The sequence below is a fragment of the Mesoplodon mirus genome, assembly GCF_964341445.2.
Source record: "Mesoplodon mirus genome assembly, chromosome: 6".
In the NCBI taxonomy this organism is placed as follows: Eukaryota; Metazoa; Chordata; class Mammalia; order Artiodactyla; family Ziphiidae; genus Mesoplodon; species Mesoplodon mirus.
The window spans coordinates 3,419,251-3,443,322 of NC_138982.1; the positions used below are offsets into that span (position 1 = coordinate 3,419,251).

The 24,072-nt window shown below is 36.0% G+C and overlaps 1 protein-coding gene across 2 annotated transcripts in view; it reads right to left on the minus strand.

Annotated features, from left to right (window-relative positions):
• Positions 1 to 24,072, minus strand: part of STAG1 (STAG1 cohesin complex component) — a gene marked incomplete at its 3' end in the record, with an annotated part of 433,334 nt that overhangs the window by 184,452 nt on the left and 224,810 nt on the right. For both annotated transcript variants that reach the window (XM_082624612.1, XM_082624611.1), the window contains exon 6: positions 19,769 to 19,845. In XM_082624612.1, coding sequence (XP_082480738.1) covers positions 19,769 to 19,845 — 77 coding nt within the window. The remainder of the gene's footprint in view (positions 1 to 19,768; positions 19,846 to 24,072) is intronic.

Sequence of the window (24,072 nt, forward strand, 5' to 3'; positions counted from 1 at the left end):
CTAGCTACTGTGACAAAATATAAAGTACACAGCATCACCTACGAGATTATCTTGCTAAAAAATGTAAATGTAACCTAATGAAGTCATTAGACCTAACTTTCAGGTACAAAATACAGGAGATATAGGGATAAGTTAAATGATACCATGAGGGGAAAAAAAAATTAGATAAATAAAAATGTGAGGTATTTTTTAAGACAACTAGTTTGTCAACAAAAGTTAATGTGATACAAATAAACACCCCAAAAAAGTGGGGGAACTGTTTCATATTTCAAAAAAGTCCTGAAAACACAACAATCAAATGCGATATGTAGGGACTTCCCTGGTGGCGCAGTGGTTAAGGATCCTCCTGCTAATGCAGGGGAAACGGGTTTGATCCCTGGGCTGTGAAGATCCCACATGCCACAGAGCAACTAAGCCCGTGCGCCACAACTACTAAGCCTGCGCTCTAGAGCCTGTGCTCTGCAACGAGAAGCCACCGCAATGAGAAGTCTGTGCACCGCAAAGAAGAGCAGTCCCTGCTCACTGCAACTAGAGAACGTGCAGGTGCGGCAGCGAAAACCCAAAGCAGCCAAAAAATAAATTAATTAATTTTTAAAAATGCAATATGTAAATCGGTGTGCTTTACTTCTCTGTTGTCTAATATCCTAGGTATGCTTCTACCAAAGGACCATTTGCCTTTGTTGTCTTCTCTTCCCCCGGATATATGCATGGATGCTCCATCACCTCCTTCAAGTCTTTATTTAAGGTCACATTCTTACAGGGTTTTCCTGACCATCCTATTTAAAATAATCCTTCTCTTCCCAATTTCTTCATTCTTCTCTATTTTATTATTCGGCATAGCATTTGTTATTTGTCATACTATAATAGTTTGCCTATGTATGTTATTCATTAGCTTTTCCCCCAAACTAAAATGTAAAGTCCAGGAGGGCTGGGATTTTCGCTTGGTTTATTCAGTGCTATACCCTCCATGCTTGGAATGGTTAACAGACAATCAAGTATTTCTTGGTCAAATGAATGAATCACCACAAAAACAATACTGTCAAAATGGGCCTAAAATAATGGTAAAAGCATATCTAAATGATCCCTACAGATATTTTTTTCCTTAATCATAAATCCTGACAATCTGTGTTTCTTTAAGCACAGACAGAAATGAGGAAAATAGGTAAAGTCAAACCAGCAATAGGACTACCAATATCACTCCTTTTAAATATGTCCTACTCCTAATTGACATCAATTATTTACATGAAGTGTTACCAAATGTCTGGTCTCTACTCTCAACCATGCATCTTCACAAACATTTCATGAAGAGTGGTAAATGATTAATGGGTTTATAAGAAAAAAATGTTTACAAAATTCAAGACACTGATTACCTCTGAGGTGAAGCATTTTAGTAGTATTAGTAATATTTCAGTTCTTAAGCAGGGGGGTGGGAGATTTACATATATTACATATTACATACATTCTTTTATGTGTAGCAAATGACATATAATTTTTTTAAATGGGTGCATTAAAGTATTTGAAATTATCCACATTAATATCTTCGAGTTCCTGAAATCACTAGAAGAAATCCCAAATTCTGGAGTACAATTATCTGAATTATCACAGTGTTACAGTCCTTGTTTAACATCTGTTAATTTACATATCACAGTGATTAGTAGAGTTTTTCATTTTAATTTTTCCTCAGAAAGTGAGAATGCATAATAACTGTGTGTCAGGGGAACAAAGAAAAGGATATACTTCTTATTTTTGGAAAGATCTAGTAGAAAACATTTTTATGAAACAAAACTGAGTGGCTTACATAAATTTTATCATTAAATATATCCTTTGAACGTCTAAAATAAGTCCTATTGTATATTTAAAAACAACCAAAAAATAACTATAAAGATTAATTATTTAGATAGATTATTTTGGCTGACTGCCATGATGCACTTAAAGAAAAACTGCTCTTTACTATCACACCTCTGCGAATTAAGCCCAAACTAATTTCCCATTTTGGCAAAACCTAAGACTTTTTTTAAAGTATCAGGAAATTCACTTGGCCCACAGAGACATATGTACACCAATTAAGAAACAATATAAAAATACATTTGGAAAGAACAATTTTACAAATCAATTCAACAAAAATGTCACTATAATCTTATCTCTGTATCTCTAGCATTTATCTAGGACACTGTCTCATGTGCTTAGGAGGAAAACAATGTTTTTGGACATGGCTCGTTTATTAGTATTAAATCCAATCTCCTTAGTCTAGGCTACAAGGCTATTATTCACTCTCTCCAGCTATGTATCTTGCTGTTCCTTCTACACATCCAAAACTCCATCTTCTCTATAAGCTCCTTCCTGGTTTTACTGCTGAACTTCGATTTATCTTTGAAAATCTAATTTCACACCTAAATAATCTGTGAAGCACTCACACCTCAGATAACGAACTCATCCTTTGGGTTCTCAATGGGTCTTATATTTCTTAACTACTGAACTTGTCAAGGTATTACTGCTATTAGTTTACGAAGTTCTTTCCTCATTTAGAACATGAACTCACTGTCTAGAGCTATAACCTTGTTGATCTCTAAATATATAGTTCCTAACTAAAAACTGGACATACATTAAGTATTCAATAAATGTATACTGAACAGGGGCTTCCCTGGTGGCACAGTGGTTGAGAATCTGCCTGCTAATGCAGGGGACACGGGTTCGAGCCCTGGGCTGGGAGGATCCCACATGCCGCGGAGCAACTAGGCCCGTGAGCCACAACTACTGAGCCTGTGCGTCTGGAGCCTGTGCTCCGCAACAAGAGAGGCCACGATAGTGAGAGGCCCGTGCACTGCGATGAAGAGTGGCCCCCGCTTGGCACAGCTAGAGAAAGCCCTTGCACAGAAACGAAGACCCAACACAGCAAAAATAAATAAATAAACTCCTACCCCCAACATTTTCTTTAAAAAATGTATACTGAACAAATAATAAAAAAATGAATCCCATATAAGTTTGAAAGATCAAACAGTTCATTTATTTAACACTTGTTAAAAAAGAAAGTGCAATAAATGTGTATCATTTATGTCACAGTAAAATAATGTTTTTGTAGGTATGTTTTAAAACTGAAGGATACCAATGCTTGAAATTACCATGAGGTAATTATAACCTCAATATACAGTTGATCATGACTAATCCAGATGGGGAGTTAATCTACTCCCCACTGATACAAATCTTATTGTTGAGTTATACTTGGGTTTATGACTATCTCATTTAAGCATTTCTCATAATAAGAGTAATGCCTCAGAAAACTCAATCTAAAAAGATTTAATATTAATCAATAGAATATAACTGGTCCTTTAAAAAATACTAGTTTAATTTCATAACTCATTCAGTCAGTCCTAAGACACTGGTAATAAAAACCACCAGAAATTTATTATATGACTGAAGGTGTGAGTGGAAAGAGCACAACTGTTACTTGAGTACCCTTCCCCAGCTACTTCAGATTATACACTTAAGAGTTATATACCAGGCAGAATACAGTAGTGGCTATCAGTATGAATTTAGGAGCTAGATGATCTGGGTACAATTCCTGGCTTTGCCATTTACTAGTTGTGTGACCTCAGGCAAGTTTCTTAACTCTTTTTGCCTCAATTTTCTCATCTGTGAAAAGGCGGTAACAATAATATAGAAGACATACCTCATAAAAATGTTGAGAATTACATATATGTAAAGTACTTACAATGGTGCATGGCACATAGTAAATATGCTATCTGTATTTGCTACTATTACTGTTCAACATATTTCCTCCTGGCTCCAATACATTACATTGCAAGCTTCACAGCTGTAATACTATTTCCTGTCTTACACCTTTTCACATTACAAATTGGCTACAATTTCTTGAGTTTTCATTAGTTTTCTACATGATTACTCCTCTGTCTTGGCATTTTTCATATCCAACTTTGCTTCCTTTCTTTAACATTCTGTTTACCTTCCTCAACTTGGAGTAGTCTCCAAAGTGATACAGACAACACAAACTGAGAGGTGCACTGCAAAAAATATTAGACCTTCTATTTTTATCTAAAAATCAGAAACAAGATATTTAAATATAGAGAATAAGTTTGGTATGCCCTCACTAGGTTCATATTTCAGATTGTTTTATGTCACAGATGGTGTTTGAGGTATCCCAGGAGAATAAGAATAGATCACTGCTCTAAAGGATTGACTGACATTAGAAATAGAACTCTTCACTGTTTTGTTCATTTTGTAAGTTACTTATGACCACTGCAATAGAGTTATGATTTATACTATTTATTTTTAACTCTTCACAAAATGGAAATGCACAGATTTCTAGAGAAAACAGATACAAAAACAAATATCTGAATATGTAATCACAAGTGAATAACAGAGATGAGGAGGCACTGACACTTCTTGCACAAGCTCTTCTTAGACCACTGTTGACGAGCTAATGACATTCGTCATTAGAAACTGACTTACTCATACGTGCAATTAATTCTATAAATATATATATATGCTTCAACAAACACAAACATTAATCAAAAAGGACTACACGCTCAGTCTACTGATAAAAGGATGAAAAGAAAATAAAACTTTATTTTTATTTATTAGGTATTTAGGAAATAAACTTAGTTCAGAACTAAGAAAGTCTGCAACAATCGCCAGGCAGCAACTTCTTAAGCACTTTCCTTACAAGATAAGAAATCAAGCCTTTTGAGAAAAAGTATGGGGAAGAGGGAGACATGGACAGAATAATTTAGCCTTTTCATAAGTTTTCACTATTAGGAATTTAGGCTAAAAATGCTTTACTGATGGAATATACAATCAAAAATATTTAGAGACTTTAATTTGGGACTAGAAGTAAATTCAGCTTTACTCTACCACATTTTGGCATCTCTTTACATTTTCTCAGTTTGTACTATTTAACCATTTTTACATTTCATAATATTTTTAATCCTTTGATTAATAACTGCTCAAATGGATAAACAAATGAAAAGTTCTATACTTAAGGTTAAATAAACAAATTCACAGAAGCATGTATGATTAGAAATGAGAAGAGAAAAAAGCTACAAGATTAAGTCATATCATTATAAAAGAACACAATAAACAAAATTTCTATTTATAATTGTGAGCAGAGCAAAACAAAATAACAGACAAGAGTGAAAGGCACTAAGTGAATACAGCTGACTCGTGAACAATACAGGTTTGAACTGTGCAAATCCACACATATTTTTTCAATAAATATATTGGGAAAGTTTTTGTAGATTTGTGAAGATTTGAAAAAACTCGCAAACCACAGCCTGCCTAATAAAAAAAAATTAAGAAAAATAGGAATGTCATGAATACCACTTATTTTATCACAACCATAAAATATACATAAATTATAAAAAAGTTAAAATGTATCAAAACTTACCCACACAAACACTTACAGACTGTCACATGGCGCCATTTGCAGTTGGGAGAAATGTAAACAAATGTAAAAATGCAATATTAAAACATAACTGTGTAAAATTAACTACAGTACATACTGTATTGCTGTCATAATTTTGTAGTCACTTCCCGTTCCTATTTTTAGTGAGCACAGGCTTACAATGCTATGTGAGACTAATCATCTCCATGTAAGCAGTTTATTTCTTCAGTAAATTGCATAATTGCAGTAAAAAGTGATCTCTTGAGGTTCCTGCATATTTAACATCATATTTAGTGCAATACCATAAACCTTAAATAATACCATGGGACCCACATGAAGTGCTACTAATGATGATGAAAGTGCTCCCCCAAAGCAGAGAAAAGTCATAACATTACAAGAAAAAGTCGAGTTGCTTGATATGTGCCATAGATTGAGGTCTGCAGCTGTGGCTGTCCACCATTTCAAAATAAATGAATCCACATAACAACAATTAAAAAAAAAAAAGAAAACTTGTGAAGTCATCACTGTAGCTACACCAGCAGGCATGAAAACCTTGCACTTTTATGATATATCTTTTTATTTCATATTAAATCCAGTTCTTATGTTGGTGCTGGACTGCTTGAAGAAAGGCATACCTATAGACTCTAATATGAGTGGAGGAAACGCAGTCATTATATGAAAACTTAAAGCAAAAGCAAGATAAAGGGTCTAAAGCTGGAGAATTTAATGCCTGCAAAGGATGGTTTGATAATTTTAGTAAAAGGGTTTGCTTTAAAAAATGTCAAGATAACGGGCAAAGAAAATTCTGCTGACCAAGAGGCAGCAGACAACTTCCAAGTCACCATTAAGAAAATCATTGAGTAGAAAGGATATCTGCCGAAAAAGGCTTTTACTTTTTATATTTTTTATTGAAATATACTTGATTTCCAATGTTGTGTTAGTTTCAGGTATACAGCAAAATGATTCCAGTATATATATTTATATATATACATATTTATATATATTTATATATATGTAAATATACCTGCATTTATTAGTTATATATATGTTTCTTTTTTACATTCTCTTCCATTACAGGTTATTACAAGATATTGAGTATGGCTGCCTTTGCTATACACAAGGTCCTTCTTGGTTATCTATTTTATATATAGTAGTGTGTATATTTTAATACCAAACCCCTAATTTATTCATCCCCCCTTTCCCTTTGGTAACCATAAGTTTGTTTTCTATGTCTGTGAGTCTATTTCTGTTTTGTACACAAGTTCATTTGTATCATTTTTTTTAGGTTTCAAATATAAGTGATATCATATGATATTTGTCTTTGGCTTACTTCACCTTAGTATGATAATCTCTAGGTTCATCCATGTTGCTGCAAATGGCATTATTTCATTCTTTTTTATGGCTGAGTAATATTCCATCTCTCTCTCTCTCACACACACACACACACACACACACACACACACCCCACTCTTCTTGACCCATTCATTTGTCAATGTAGACTTATGTAGCTTCCATGTCTTGGCTATTATAAATAGTGTTGCTGTTAACACTGGGGTGCATTTATCTTTTCAAATTATGTTTTCCTCTGGATATAATCCCAGGAGTGGGATTGCAGGATCATACCGTTAGCTCTATTTTTAGTTTTTTAAGGAACCTCCATACTGTTCACCATAGTGGCTGTACCAATTTACATTACCACCAACAGTGTAGGAGGATTCCCTTTTCTCCATACCTTCTCCAGCATTTATTATTTATAGACTTTTTGATATTGGCCATTCTGACTGGTATGAGCTGATACCTTATTATAGTTCTGATTTGCATTTCTCTAATAATTAGCAATATTGAGCATCTTGTCATGTGCCAAGTGTATGTCTTCTTTGCAGACATGGCTTTTTACATCTTCTGCCCATTTTTTGATTTGGTTGTTTTGTTTTTTTGAACTTGAGCTGTATGAGATCTTTGTATATTTTGAGAATTAATCCCTTGTCAGTTGCATCATTTGCAATTTTCTACCATTCTGTAGGTTGTCTTTTTGTTTTGTTTATGGTTTCCCTTGCTGTGTAAAAGCTTTTAAGTTTAATTAGGTCCCATTTTTTAATTTTTGTTTTTATTTCCATGACTCTAGGAGATGGATCCAAAAAGATATTGCTATGATTTATGTCAAAGAGTGTTCCGCTTATGTTTTCATCTAGGAGTTTTACAGTATCCAGTGTTACATTTTGGTCTTTAAATTAATTTATTTTATTTTTGGCTCCATTGGGTCTTCATTGCTGTGCGTGGGCTTTCTCTAGTTGCGGTGAGTGGGGGCTACTCTTCGCTGCAGTGCATGGGCTTCTCATTGTGGTGGCCTCTTGTTGCGGAGCACGGGCTGTAGGCGCGTGGGCTTCAGTAGTTGTGGCTTGCAGGCTCTAAAGTGCAGGCTCAGTAGTTGTGGCGCACAGGCTTAGTTGCTCCACAGCATGTGGGATCTTCCCAGACCAGGGCTCCAACCCATGTCCCCTGCATAGGCAGGAGGATTCTTAACCACCAGTGGTCCTACATTTTGGTCTTTAATCCATTTTGAGATTATTTTTGTGTATGGTGTTAAAGAATGATCTAATTTTAGTTATTTACATATAGCTGTCCAGTTTCCCCAGCACCACTTATGAAGAGACTGTCCTTTCTCCACTGTATATTTCTGCATCCTTTGTCGTAGATTAACTGACCATAGGTGCGTGGTTTTATTTTTGGTCTTTCTATCGTGTTCCATTGATCTGTATGTCTCTTTTTGTGTGAGTACCATACTGTTTTGATAACTGTAGCTTTGTAGTATAGTATGAAGACAGGGAACCCGATTCCTCCAGCTCTGGTGTTCTTTCTCAAGATTGCTTTGGCTATTTGGGGTCTTCTGTGCTTCCATACAAATTAAAAATTTGTTTATTCTAGTTCTGTGAAAAATGCCATTGGTAACTTAATAGGAATTGCACTGAATCTGCAGACTGCCTTGGGCAAATAGTCATTTTGACAATGTTGATTCCTCCGATCCAAAAACATGATATAGCTTTCCATCTATTTGTGTCATCTTCGATTTCTTCCATCAGCGTTTTATAGTTTTTGGAGTACAGCCTCCTTTTCTAGGTTTATTCCTAGGTTTTTTGTTTCTTGGGTTTTTTTTGATGCAATGGTAAATGGGATTGTGCTTTCTCTTTCTAAATTTTCATTGTTAATGTACAGAAATACAACAGATTTCTGTGTATTAATTTTGTATACTGCAACTTTACCAGGTTCATTGATGAGCTCTAATAGATTTCTGGTTATGTCTTTAGGATTTTCTATGTATAGTAGCATGTCATCTGCAAACAGTTACAGTTTTACATCTGCTTTTCCAAGTTGGATTACTTTTATTTCTTTTTCTTCTCTGATTACCTTGGCTAGGACTTCAAAACTATGTTGAATAAAAGTGGTGAGAGTGGACATCCTTCTCCTGTTCCTGATCTTAGAGGAAACGCTTTCAGCTTTTCACCACTGAGTATGACAGTAGCTATGTGTTTGTCATATATGGAGTTTATTATGTTGAGGTATGTTCCCTCTCTGCTCACTTTTTGGAGTTTTTATCATAAATGTTGAATTTTATCAAAAGCTTTTTCTGCATCTATTGAGATGATTATAGATTTTATTGTTCAATTTGTTAATGTGGTGTACCACACTGATTGACTTGCAGATATAGGAAAATCCTTGCAACGCTGGGATAAATCCCACTTGATCATGGTGTATGATCTTTTTAACGTATTGTTGGATTCAGTTTGCATGTATTTTCTTGAGGAATTTTGTGTCTGTGTTCATCAGTGATATAGGCCTGCAAATTTCTTTTTTGTGGCATCTTTGTCTGGCTTCAAGCTGATGGTGGCTTCATAGAATGAGCTTTTAAGTATTCCTTCCTCTGCAATTTTTTGAAATAGTTTCAAAAGGATAGGTGTTAACTCTCCTTTAAGTGTCTGACAGAATTTGCCTGTGAAGTTATCTGGTCCTAGACTTTTGTTTATTGGTAATTTTTAAATCACAGATTCAATTTCAGTACTTGTAATTGGTCTGTTCCTATTTTCTGTTTCTTCCTGGTTCAGGCTTGGGAGATTGTACCTTTCTAAGGATTTCCCCATTTCTTCTAGGTTGTCCAGTTCTTTGGCATATAGCTGCTTGTAGTAGTCTCTTACGGTCCTTTATTTCTATGGTGTCAGTTGTAACTTCTCCTTTTTAATTTCTAATTTTATTGATCTGGGTCCTCCCCCTTTTTTTCTTGATGAGTTTGGCTAAAGTTTTATCAATTTTTAAACATATTTTCAAGGAATCAGCTTTTAGTTTTGTTGATCCTTTCTATTGTTTTTATAGTCTCTATTTCATTTATTTCTGCTCTGCCCTTTATACTTACTTTCCTTCTACTAACTTTGGATTTTGTTTGTTCTTCTTCCTCTGGTTGCTTTAGGTGTGAAAGTCAGGTTGTTTATTTGAGATTGTTCTCGTTTCCTGAGGTAAGTTTGTATAGCTATAAACTTCCCTCTTAGAACTGCTTTTGCTGTGTCCCGTAAGTTTTGCATTGTCCTGTTTTTGTTTTCATTTGTCTTTAGGTATATTTTCTGATTTCCTTTTTTACATCTTCAGTGATCCATTGGTTGCTTACTACAATATGTTTAACCTCCATGTGTTTGTGTTTTTTGTAGTTCTTTTTCTTGTAGTTGGTTTCTAGCCTCATAGCGTTATGGTCAGAAAAGATGCTTGATAAAATTACAATTTTCTTACATTTACTAAGGCTTGCTTTGTGGCCCAGCATGTGACCTACCCTGGTGAATGTTCCATGTACACTTGAAAAAAATGTGTATTCTACTGCTTTTGGATGGAATGGCTTTATGAATTTCAATCAAATCTATGTAGTCTAAGGTGCCATTTAAGACCTGTGTTTCTTTACTGATTTTCTGTCTGGATAATCTGTCCACTGACGTTAGTGGGCTATTAGAGGATCCCACTATTATTGTGTTACTCTCAATTTTTCCTTTTATGTCTGTTAATATTTGCCTTATACATTGAGGTGCTCTTATTTTGGGTGCATATATTTACAATTGTTATATCATCTTGGATTGATCCTCTGATCATTATGTGGTATCCTTGTTTGTCTCTTTAACAGTCTTTAAGGTTGATTTTGTCTGATATAAGTATTGCTACTCCAGCTTTCTTTTGATTTCCATTTCCATGGAATACCTTTTTCCATCCCCTCACTTTCAATCTGTATGTGCCTATAGATCTGATGTGGTTGTCTTGTTGGCAGCATATATATGGGTCTTGTTTTTGTATCCATTCAGCCAGCCTATGTCTTTCGGTTGGAGCATTTAATCCATTTACCTTTAAGGCAAATATCCATATGTATGTTCTTATTGCCTTTTTGTTCATTGTTTTGGATTTGTTTTTGTTTTGTTTTGGGCTTTTTTGAGGGTTTTTTGGATTTGTTTTGTTTTGGATTTTTTTCCTCCTTTTGTCTTTTGTTCTCTTCTCTTGTGATTTGATGACTTTCTTTAGTGTTGGTGTTTGGATTCCTTTTCCTTATTTCTGTGTAGATCTACTATAGATTTTTGGTTTATCATGAAACTTTGATATAGCAATCTATACATATAATGATTGTTTTAGGTTGTTGATCTCTTAATTTCTAATGCATTTGAAATATCCTGCATTTACACTATCCTCCTTTCACAATTATTGGTTTAGATATCATATTTGTGTGTGTGTGTGTATGATTTCCTACCTTTACTGTATGCCTTTATTGGTGAGCTTTCCCATTTCATAATTTTCTTTCTTCTACTTGTGGACTGTTCTTTTCTGCCTAGAGAACTCAGTTAGCATTTGTTGTAAATCTGGTTTGGTGGTGCTGAACTCTCTTAGCTTTTGCTTGACTGTAAAGCTTTTGATTTCTTCATTGAATCTGAACAAGAGCCTTTCTGGGTAGCATATTCTTGGTTGTAGGTTTTTCCTGTTCATCACTTTAAATATATTATGCCACTCCCTTCTGGTCTGCAGAGTTTCTGCTGGAAAATCAGCTGATAACCTTATGGGGGTTCCCTTGTGTGTTACTTGTTGCTTTCCCCTCATTGTTTTTTAATATTTTCTCTTTATCTTTAATTTTTGTCAATTTGATACAGTGTATCTTGGTTGTGTTCCTCCTTGGGTTGATCCTGTATGGTACTCTCTGCTTCCTAGACTTGGGTTACTGCTTTCTTTCCCATGTTAGGGAAGTTTTCAGCTATTATCTCTTCAAATATCTTCTCAGGCCCTTTCTCTCTTTTTTCTCCTTCTGGGACTCCTATAAGGCGAATGTTGGTAGATTTGACGTTGTCCCAGAGGTCTCTTAAACTATCGTTTTTTCCTTCCATTTTTTTTCCTTATTCTGTTTCGCAGCAGTGATTTCCACCATTCTACCAGTTCGCTTATTTGTTCTTTTGCCTCATTTATTCTATTGATTACTTCTAGTGTATTTTTCATTTCAGTTATTGTATTTTTTTAATTTATTTTTATTTTTGGCTGCATTGGGTCTTCGTTGCTGTGTGTGGGCTTTCTCTAGTTGCAGCAAGCGGGGGCCACTCTTTGCCATGGTGCGCAAGCTTCTCATTGTGGTGGCTTCTCTTGTTGGGAGCACGGGCTCTAGGTGTGCAGGCTTCAGTAGTTGCAGCTCATGGGCTCCAGAGCGCAGGCTCAGCAGCTGTGGCGCATGGGCTCAGCTGCTCCGCGGCATGTGGGATCTTCCCAGACCAGGGCTTGAACCTGTGTCTTCTGCATTGGCAGGCGGATTCTTAACCACTGTGCCGCCAGGAAAGCCCCAGTTATTGTATTCTTTAACTGTGTTTAGTTGTTCCTTATCTTTTCTAATCCTTTGTTAAAAACTTCTTGTAACCTCTCACTCTGTGCTTCCATTCTTTTCCCGAATTCCTCAATCATCTTTCCAATCATTACTCTGAACTCCTTCTCAGGTAGATTGCCTAAATCCCTATCATTTCATTGTTTTGGGGTTTTACCTCATTCCTTCATCTGGAACATATTCCTTCGCTGTCTCATTTTGTCTAAACTTCTGTTTGTATTTTTATGTATGTGGAAGGTTAGTTATGTGTCTTGACCTTGAAGAAGTAGCCCTCTGTAGGGGATGTCCTATGTGTCCCAGTAGTACAGCTCCTCTCGTAACTCGATGGCCAGTTATCAGCTGGTCCCACGGTAGGTTCTGACCTGCTTGTGGACTCATCTCCACAGGTTTGGGGACTGTGCATTTCTTGCTTCTATTGTCTGCCCCCTGGTGGGTGAGGCTAGTCTAGAGGCTTGTGGGGGCTTCCTGGTGGGAGGGGCCGGTGTCTGCCCCCTGGTAGGTAGAGTTGGGTCTTGGCCCTCTGGTGAGCAGGGCCATGTCAAATGGCATGCCTAGTGGTGGCTATGGGCTCAGGAAGTCTTCAGGAAGCCTGTCTGTTGATGGGTGGGACTGTGTTCCAGCCCTGTTGGTTATCTGGCCTGACGTGTCCCAGCACTGGAGCCTAGAGGCTGTTGGGTGGGGCCAGGTCTTGGCACTAATGTCCCAAGCAAGAGGTCAGCCTTCAGATGATTTTTCCCGGATATGTTCGCCACCAACTTTTATGCCCCAAGAAAGAGGTCAGCCTTCAGATGATTTTTCCCGGATATGTTCGCCACCAACTTTTATGCCCCAAGAGAGAGCCACAGCCACCCCCTGTCTCCCCAACAGGCCCTCCAAGACCAGCGGGCAGTTCCGGCCCAGGTTCCTTTGAAGTCACTGCTTTTTCCCTGTGTCTTGGTGATCAAAAGACCTCGTGTGCATCATCCAAGAGTGGAGTCTGGTTTCCCGAGTTCTGTGGAGCTCCTGTGGTCAAGAGATGCTAGCCTTTAAAGCCAAATGCTCTGGCGGCTCCTCCTCCTGATGCCAGACCCCCCAGCTGGGGAGCCTCATGTGGGGCTCAGAACTCTCACTCCTGTGGGAGAACTTTTGTGATATAATTATTCTCCAGCTTCTGGGTCACCCATCCAGAGCGTATGGGATTTGATTATATCATGAGTGCACCCTTCCTACCAACTCGTCTTCTCTGTCTTTGAATGTAGAATATCTTTTTCGTAGGCTCCAGTATTTTTTATTGATGGTTATACAGCAATTAGTTATGATTTTGGTGTTCTCATGGGAGGACATGACCTCAAGGTCTTCTACTCTGCCATCTTGTTTTCTCTCCTGGCCCGATCAGAATGGGGTGTTGGCTGGGACTAGGCAGAGCTGCAGCACCCAGCTTGGCATCAGCAGTGCCAGCAGCTGCTCTCCAGGAGCATGGCAGATCCCTCGCTGCCTGTAGCCAGGTGTTTTTATACAAATCCTGGTAGCAGGCAAGGAGCTCAGCTTTGCTGGACTGGTGATCTCAGTTGCAGCCTCAGTCTCTGATGTGAGCTGGGAGTCCCAAACATCCCATCCTAGTCAACAAAACTGCTGAAAAGAAAAACTTTTTTCTCTTCCAGCTTGGGTCCTGCAGAGAGAGCCTACAAATTAACTGACAACTGACAAACTTACTGGAGAAGAGACATTTACACTTGCATGTGGGAGTTGCTCAGTGATAGCTAAGTCTGCCTCAACAGGTTTTTAATGCAGAAGAAAGCACCCTACTCGGGAAAAAATCATCACAAACAACATTATTAGTAAGGAAGATAAGCGAGCACCAGGACTTAGGTAAGAAGGCACAGGCTAACTCTACTTTTTGTGCACATGCAAGTCAGGTTTATGATCAGGACTGCTCTTATCTGTAAAGCTACAAACTCCCAGGCCTTGAAAGGAAAATATAACACCAGCTACCAGTCTTTTGGTTGTAGAACAAGAATGCATGGACAATGAGAACCCTTTTCTGGACTGGTTCCATTGATGCTTTGACCTTGAAGTTGGGAAGTACCTTGCCAGTAAGGAACTGACTTTTAAAATTCTTTTTATAATGAACAATGCCCCTGGCCACCCAGAACCCTATGAGTTCAACACCAAAAGTGTCAAAGTGATCAACTTGCTCCCAAACACAGTATTTCTAATTCAGTCTCTAGATCAGGGAGTCATAAGGGCCTTTAAGGCTCATTACACACAGTACTCTATGGAAAGGATTGTCAGGGCTATGGAAGAGAACCCCCATAGAGAGAACATCATGAAAGTCTGCAAAGACTACACCACTGAAGCTGAAGATGCCATTGTTGCTAGAGAAAAAGCCACGAAAGCTACCAGGCCCGAAATAATGAATTTTGCCCAGATGTTGTGTGTGACCTCACAGGACTAAGGACAGAGCCAATCAAAGAAATCATGAAAGAGACTGTGGATGTGGCAAAAACGGTCGGGGCGGGGTGGGGAGGCAGTGAAGAGTTTTAAGATATGAATCTTGAAGAAATTCAAGAAATTCAAGAGCTAATAGACACTACACCAAAGGAATTACGAGAAGATGACTTGATGGAGATGAGTGCTTCCTAACCAGGGCCATACAATGAGGAAGAAGACATAGAAGAAGCATTGCCAGAAAACAAATGACATAAGGCAATCTGGTAGAAGGGTTCTGCTTATTCAACACTGCTTTTAACATCTTTTACAACATGAACCCTTCTGTGATACGGGCATTCAAACTGTAGCAAATGGCGGAAGAAGGACTGGTACTATGTTAAGAGAAATGAAAAAGCAAAATTCAAACAGAAATTATGATGTATTTCCATAAAATTACACCAAATATGCCTGCTTCTCCTGCCTACCCTTCCACCTCCTCCACCTCTGCCATCCCCGAGACAGCAAGACAAACCCCTCCTCTTCCTCAGCCTACTCAATGTGAAGACGATGAGGACAAAGACCTTTGTGATGATCCACTTCCACTTAATGAACAGTAAATAATCACCATGCCATACACTTAATAAACATATCTGTTGTATATGTGTGTGAGTGTCTCCATGTGAAAATATAGTAACTGTATGGCAAGAACTGTATGAGACACTCGTGTCATCATCGTCATTGCCTAACTATTCATTGTGTAGAGCTTCGTGTGCAAGACTTGTATTGAAGTGGATAGCCTACCCATACATAGGCATAAGGTGAGTGATATTTAATATATACTGTTCTATAACTTTGCTTTCAAAGAATTACGTTACTGTACAGTATGACACGCTCTCACTCTCATAGTTGGAGAAACTGCATATCAGCTTATCACCACAGGTAAGTGATTTTTCTTAAAAAAAGTAACAGTGCTTCCAATATTGTATTATGAATATGACAGTAATACTGTATGCCATAAAAATTTTATAACAATTCATTCACTAGTATAAAGGCTAGGCTACCATGAAACAATTGTATCAGTTACACTAGGGTAGCAAAAAGCAATCAGATTGCTGGTTTCTTCATTATCAATGCATAAATCATCGTAACTGTAAGAAAATATGAATTATTCACATTATCTTTTCATTTCTGATGTCTAGTGTTAATAATACATATAAGATCTATGGTGTTTTGCATCATATAAGACAATATTGATATAGGTACTAACAGACAGATGATTTAGCTTATAAACAGATGACATAAACTTACAGTAATGATACAGTACAGTACTGTAAATGTACTCTCCCCTTTTTATGCTTTTCTTAATAACATTTTTTCTCTAGCTTACTTTATTGTAAGAACACAGCATATAATACATATAAAATACAAAATGTGTGTTAATCGACTGTTAATGTTATTGGTAAGGCTTCCAGTCAACAGTAGGGTATTAGTAGTTAAGTTTTGGGGGCGTCAAAAATTATATGAGGATTTTCAGCTACAGGGGCTGAGAGTACCTAACACCCGTGTTGTTCAAGGGTCAGCTGAATATTAAATGTGTTGTGTTGCAAAGGCTTCCCTACATAGATGTCATACTGAAATATATGAAAACTACACAAATTGACCTTTGGAAACATATCTAAGAATTGATACATGGAGATCTGATTGTAATAATCTGGGGAAGAAATACAATTACAGTGTGCTTTATCTCCTGGCAACTGGCTCCAACAGGAACCAAGTAAATCTATTGACTTTGAAAAGCTACAGGCTGCTCTGGGAATTAACATATTATATTCCTAAATTAGGCTGATATTACAATTACAAAGGACATGTGGCCAGGTGCAGATTTGTAGTTATAACCAATTTGTAATAAGGAATAGAAGCTACAGTATACTACTTTTTCAGGCAATAACATATTCTTGGACTACCCTATTCAATTTAAACACTTTCAACTGAAATGACTTCTAACTCATCTCACCTTTACTTTAGTTTGTTATAATACAATATATTCATTCATTCAAAAGACTTTTAATGGCTACTCCCTGTTAACTAGGCATTTTTCTAGGATCTTGGGATCTAATGGTTCTTTGATATTTCAGAATTTTATCACAAAATATAATTCACCAAAACTAACCTCCTCACACTCCCAAGGAACTAAATAACCTATACAGTATTTTGAAGAAAACATAAAATACTGTACATTTAACAATATGAAAGCATTTAAATGCATTCCTGAGTATACACAGAGTAGCAAAAGATCAATATCTTGCTAAAGAGTTTAAGATAAATTTTTTGTATCTGCATCTGAATTATTATTTCATTAAATTCAATACAGTGAACAATATGTGACACAGTCCCAGTATATGTTTATGATGTATTCAGCCCATAAGTTTTACCACTCTGTATCAACGATAGCTTTTGCAAATACATAGTCTGTCCCTCCAAAACATGTAATACCATCTTTCAAATAGAATTTCCACTTGTTCTTGCTTCGATGAATCTTGTCATACTTGCAGACAATTAAATTATCAGTGTCAAACAGGTCTGGCACATCCTGCTCACTAACATCATCTCTGGAATTTTTATTTATTTGTTTGTATGTTTATTTATTTATTTTGAGTTTAAACTTTTACTTTTCAAATTAGTTATGCAATAAAGTCTCAAGCAAAGTGAGTAAGCATCCTATTTATGACACTGTTTTAAGCCACCTAATTAAAAGCATTATATAAATATTTAAAATTGAAACTGACAATATTTATTAAAACTTTGAATCATCACAATTATATTTATATTTATTTATTTCTAAGTAGCCTTAGAAGATATCAAATTCTGCTTTAAATTAATACATTCTAATAATCCAAACTGTATTAGATATACTGTCTAAAAAATAACAGAATGATGATTTTAAAAGTCTTCTTTAATTAGGTCAATAATCTCAAATATTGGGACAAAATGTTTAGGAATATGAAATGAATGCCTTCTGAATAATTTCATTTGCTACATTTTATTCATTGTTGTTTCCCCCTCATTCTGTTTTCATATATGAAATGTTTTTATAACAAATCTTGGTTTCCTCTTTTTATTTGCCTTAGAACAATAGTTCTCAATAGTTCTTATACATTAGAATATCACCTGGTGAGCTTTAAAAAAATCTCTATATCCAGGTCACATGCCTTACAAAGTAAATCAGAACGTCTGTGGGATGTGGAAGGGAGCCAGGCGTCGTCAGTATCCCCATGAGATGTTAATGTGCAGCAATGTTTGGAAACTACTGTCTTAAACTCTTAATAATCATTCCATCACGTGTTAGTGCTGTGAAGGTCCAAGATATATACTACCTTTAAATCTACAACTGAATCACCTGTATTGCAAGCCTGGCATAGTAGTTAGTATAGTAGCTGGTGAGTAAAACTACTACTTGCACCTTAACTTATATCCTATCTGGCTTTAACGTCTATTTGCAACATATAAAAACACATGTAGTAACAACGACAAAACTATTTTTTAGTGAACGGTAGTTCCACAGAAATGTTTCAGAATCTAGGCGTTTTTGCACTTTAGAAGTTCATACAGTGCATATAGCTTATATTTCATCATACCCCAAAAGAATCTGGGGCAGCCCCCTGTAACCAAGGACGTTAACATGTAACAGCAATGCATACAGATATTCACACTGACTGTGATAAATAAAAATTGTAAGTAGCCTCATGTTACTTTAGGCCAGGTTTTGGAATTTCAGAGCTTTTGGGATTGCAGAAATGAAGACAAGTGATTATGGAGTATATCTGCATAGGTGACAATTTAAGGTCTCCCCTACCTTCCATAAAATGTGAATAAATAGTCTGAAAGCCACTGACAGAATGTTTCTGTAAAACGTTTTCATACTGCTGCTAGAGTAGAGGTGAACACCTGATGAGAAAGACATATATTGAACAGCCTGTGTTTGAATGTTTGCTTTGACATGTGTTTGTAGTACTTTTTTAATTAAAAATAAACACTACTGCTACTACTCATAAAAAGCCTAACCCCATCTTACTAAAAGAGTGGACCTAGAAGAAAACCAATCTTTGTTGTCAGTGTTGAAAGTCAAGAAAAAGGAACACCTAATTCAGAAAATAGAAATCTTAATTAAATCAAAACGCAGAACGTTAAAACTGGAATTGATGGTGGCCTAAAGCATGACATGAATTGAGTTCACCATAAATAAAATAAAGAAATAAAACTGTAAAAGTATCTCAACATTTACAGTGTAAAACTGCTTGAGTGAATGTTTTAGTGAAAATGGAAAATCATGCAGGAAAAAATGGTTTCTGCATGATTAATTTGTGAAGACTAGTAAAGAAAACTTGTATTCTTAATGGAAATCAGATTATCTCAAGTAGAGTGTCCCAAATAGAAGTTCAAGTTTTACACACACACACACACACACACACACACACACACACACACACACACACAGAAAATGGGAAAGGGGCGGGGGTGGTGGTGGAGGTGTGTGTGTGTGGGTATGTCAGTGGTGGGGATCCATGTAAAATAATTTTGGGAATTCTGGATTGAATTAAGTTAAGGAGGTTTTTCTCCATTAGGATTTCTAAGAACTTTAAATAAGTTCATATGCTTTCACAGTCTCTAAGGTAGGTATACTAGGCAGCCTGCTCCCACCTCCTTGACCTCCAAACCCTTTTTTCTTTAAAGCATTTAACAAGACTAGTATTCCACGGAACACGAAGTTGCTGGAGATGTATTTATAAATTCAGGAATTTTAGATGGTCTTCAGGAATGCATGTCAGGAGTCAGCTTCTACTTCACGCCATAGATTTTCTTACCCGTCTCAACTATCAGTCCCTATTCAGCACTAGCACCTCCATGCGATGTAATAAAACTCCCAAATGCATGACGTTGATTTTGGAATTAATAGCATGGATTATCATATAAATGAGAAAACAGCAGATCTTCTCCTATACTAAACACCAAGTCAAAACAAACCTTAAAATAACATATTCACCATTTACAAGTATAAGCAGGCAGTTTGTATAAATATTGAAATGCTATACCTCATCAAATTCTTCAGTCATTTTTCTGATGATTTCTGCATTCTGCATATTTCGAAACATCTCTATTCTCACAGTACCTGTGGAACAACAGATTTTATATAGTTAATCTTTTTCTATCCCATGCTAAAAATTAAATTTAACCTGAGCACTGTTTGAAAAGTTTTATATGGAAGTGTTTGGGTTTTTCTTACTTCCCCCAAACTTCTAACTATTCTAAAGGAATCCCTTGTTTAAGAATTTAAAAGTTCTTTAGACATTAAAAAAAAACCCTGAATATCCTATGAATTAGAAAAGTATAAGGAAAAATATTGAGAGAAGTGTTGAAGAAGGAAAAGACAAAGACATAAAACAATGAATTTATACGGTAGGGAAGCCCCTAAAGATTGACTTAAATATATACTGGTGCTAACCAGACATATAGCTGGCTGCCTTAGTCTGAAAAATACCCAAGTACAGAAAGTGTTATCTCCCTTCAAGGCTCCCTCTGATATTTTTTAATCATCAGAATATCCTTTGATAAATTAAAACTAAACGTCCCATAATCTAACAACACATTTCAGTTAAATCTGTTTTTTTGAACGTGAAGAGCTGCTCAATAACTTCTACATAAGGATCAAACAATCAAAGAAAAAGTTAACCTCTTTCAACATCTCATTCGTTCATACTACTTTTACCTTACTTTAGTTTTATCTCAAATACGGTTATGTAAACATTATCACTCTTATGAGAATGAGTAATTTATATTGAAAACCTGTGTTAAAAATAACATTTAAAGAAACTGAAATAAGGTTCAAAATCAACTTAGGTACAAAGAATTCCGGCCTAATAATTAAATGAGGTTCAGTTTCAACTGTATAAGTGTAAAATACTCAAGTTAAAAATCACAAGAATAACACTCAATGAATCAGTAAGAAAATAATTACTGTATAACCTCTGACAGGCTCCTTGCCAGTGATTACCAGCTCCAACTCAAATCACAATTAGGAATGTAGGTGGGAAGAGTCTCTGAAATGTACTGTACTCTTACAGAAAAGACCATGGAGCAGTAGGATAGCCACTAAAAGTCAAAGTATGATCTTAATTCAGAGTCCCAACAAAAACTACAATGGAACATTTGGCACTTATTAAACTCAATTTAACTGAATTAAAATCTATAAAATGAGAAAAATGCCCTATCTGCCCTATCTTTTAATCAGAATCATTTAAAAGCACAGTTTATTTACTGATACATAGCTCTCATTCATTTTCTGGATGATGAATTAAGTACCACCAACGGATATTCCCAATATTCAACTTTAGAGATGACAGTCTAGGCTGGAATGTGGATGAAAAGGAAAAATATTTTTAAAGAGTTCTTCCCCAACATGCAATTTCTGAAACAAAATGAGAAACTTTTTATCCTGATTTTATTTTTTTATGTGAAAAACAGTAACGTAGAGAGTATTCAACAGTGTTGAAGAAGGTTGTTTATGTTCTACAATACAGCCTTTATTTTCAGAGGATTTTAAAAAATTAAATAAAAAAGAAATGTGCTAAACTGATAACTGTAACTAATCTCAAATAAAAGTAACTTTCTGTTAGACATTATTAAAATCACTCAAACAAAATTGTTTCTATTTAACCTTGTTTGGGTCATGAAATATTCTGTCAATCTGAAATAAGATTCCCATAGATAAAAAGCATGTAATTTCATGGGTTAATTCATGGTACTCTTGATAAGTAAAATTACATTCATAAGTACTAATAAAAAAGCAAAAGAAGTAAAATAGGTGTTAAAATTTTTGAACATGGGAAGAATTAACTGTTCTTCTTAGGGAGATGGAAATATTTTATATTTTGAATGGAATGTCATTACATGGTTGTATGCATTTGTCAAAAGCCATCTATCTGTATACTGTGTGTGAATTTTAATGTATGGAAATTAGATCTTGGTAAAGTTGATTTTTTAAAAATTCAAGAAAAGGGACAATACTAATTCTACTACTTCATTAATAAGTTGCACATATCACTCTTAAAATACTCCCAGTGTAAATAATGTTCAACTACTCTATATCCATGATTGACATGGCAGTTTTCATATTCAGTGGAGTCTTAACTATACTTTCAATAAAATAGCTATGTTAGTTCATAAAGAGAGGACTATTTCACTGCATCAATTTAATGTAGTAAAGTGAAGGGCAACAAAACAGTAACTAGCATTAAAAGCAATATGAAAAAAACAACCTCATGCTTAGCATCTTTAAAGATGACTACAATATACAAATATCAATTACTAATAAAATAAAATCAGATGTTTAAAAGCCATAATTTTGAAAATGAACAGAAGCTTGTTACTGATTTTTCTTTTAAGGAAGAAATTCCTTCTCCTGCCACCATGACTATTCCAAAGATTAGCCTATTTACTTATTTTCCAACGGTTCATTCTTCTCCAATTGGGTACCACAACTCTACAGAAACTGCTTCCTCACACCAACTGTCTCCGAACTGCTACATCAAACAGTTTTTCCTTAGTAATAATCTATGTAATGTATTTAAAGAATTTGCTTATTTTATTGGTTCCCGCAGCAGTATGTATTTACAATATATTCTCTGATGACTTATTTTTATTTCTTTCAGTTACTTTTAGTCATTTAACCGAAGTACATACAGGTAATTTCTAAAGCTCCATCCAAGCATTCTTCTTTGCCCTTCTTTTACATTTTCTAACCCGGAGATGGTCCCTACCTATCTAGCTCACCCACTAGAATGAAGTATGGCAGAGACCACCACTTACTGATTTTTGTATTCCCCCATGAACCTTGAAAAATGCCCGACATGTTAAGCTCCTCTGTCCTATTAAGCTTTCTTTGACAAAGAAAAAAATCTTGCCCTAATTCAACACTAATGTTCAAAATAAATTAAAAAGCTAATCTCAGTTCATCTTTGGATTCTTGGTTCTTAAAGATGCATATTTCTAATAGAAGATTATCCTAAGATTATAGATAGTAAAGGTAAATAAATCTGAAATGATTCAGATTCATGGAAACATAAATATCTGAAAATAAAGAATAAAAGAGAGAAAAGATCATCTTCCACTCTCTTAAATACTAACAAGTTATCTATGAGAATCCTAAAAGAATAAGCCAACATACATATTTTATATTAAAAACTAAAAGTTCGCTTGAGCAGGCCCTCCTCACAAGATTGTACTTTTAATAAAGCAAAAGGAAGAACTTTCAAAATTGTCATTTTAAACTATGAGTAATTTTAGAAATAGAAGTAACATCTGAAAACTACCATCAAGTTCTTAATCATTTAAACTATGTCAAATGCTGGTAACAGCAGAAATTGATACAATCCCTGTGGTATGCAATTCGGCAAATGTCTACCAAAATTACAAATTTACATCCTCTTTTGTCTTGATATTGTACTTGTTGCAAAGTATCCATAAAATCACACATGTGCAAAATAATGAATATACAAGGTTATTCCCTGAAGCACTGTCTGTAACAGTAAAACAGGAAAAAACCCCATATGCCCATAAATAAGAATCTGATTAAATAAGTAAAAATGGTGATGGTAACGACAATGGTGGTGGCAGCCTACATCTGGGTGCTCACCATCTGCCAGGCATTGTGCTAAATAAGTGCTTAAACTTCCAAACAACCTTATTCAGAATACAATTTTTCTCCCATTTTACACATGATAAAATTGAGGCACCTAAAGATTTAGCAACTTGTAAAAAAGGTTTTCCAGCAGCACATCCATGGCCTGCATGAAGGCAATCTGGCTATAGGTCCATGAAAACCACTACTTTTGGGCTTCCCTGGTGGTGCAGTGGTTGAGAGTCCGCCTGCCGATGCAGGGGACACGGGTTCGTGCCCCAGTCTGGGAGGATCCCACATGCCGCGGAGCGGCTGGGCCTGTGAGCCATGGCCGCTGAGCCTGCGCGTCCGGAGCCCATGCTCCGCAACGGGAGAGGCCACAACAGTGAGAGGCCCGCTTACCACAAAAACAAACACACACACAAACAAACAAAAACACACTACTTTTAATTGGCTCTTAAAGTCAATGGAAGCCATGGAGACAAAAAACAACAAAGCTATCTATGACTGATACGAAAAGACCTGCAGGATACATTTACACCTGAAAAAAGAAGGGATAGGTTCCAGTTCAAGATGGTGATGTAGGAAGGCCCTGAACTCATCTTCTCCCATGGACAGAATTAGTCTAGTTACATATGGAAATTTTTCCTCTTAAAAAAACATAAAGGCTGGCTGAATGACAATTATACATCAGGCAAACGAGAAGAAAACCACATCAAA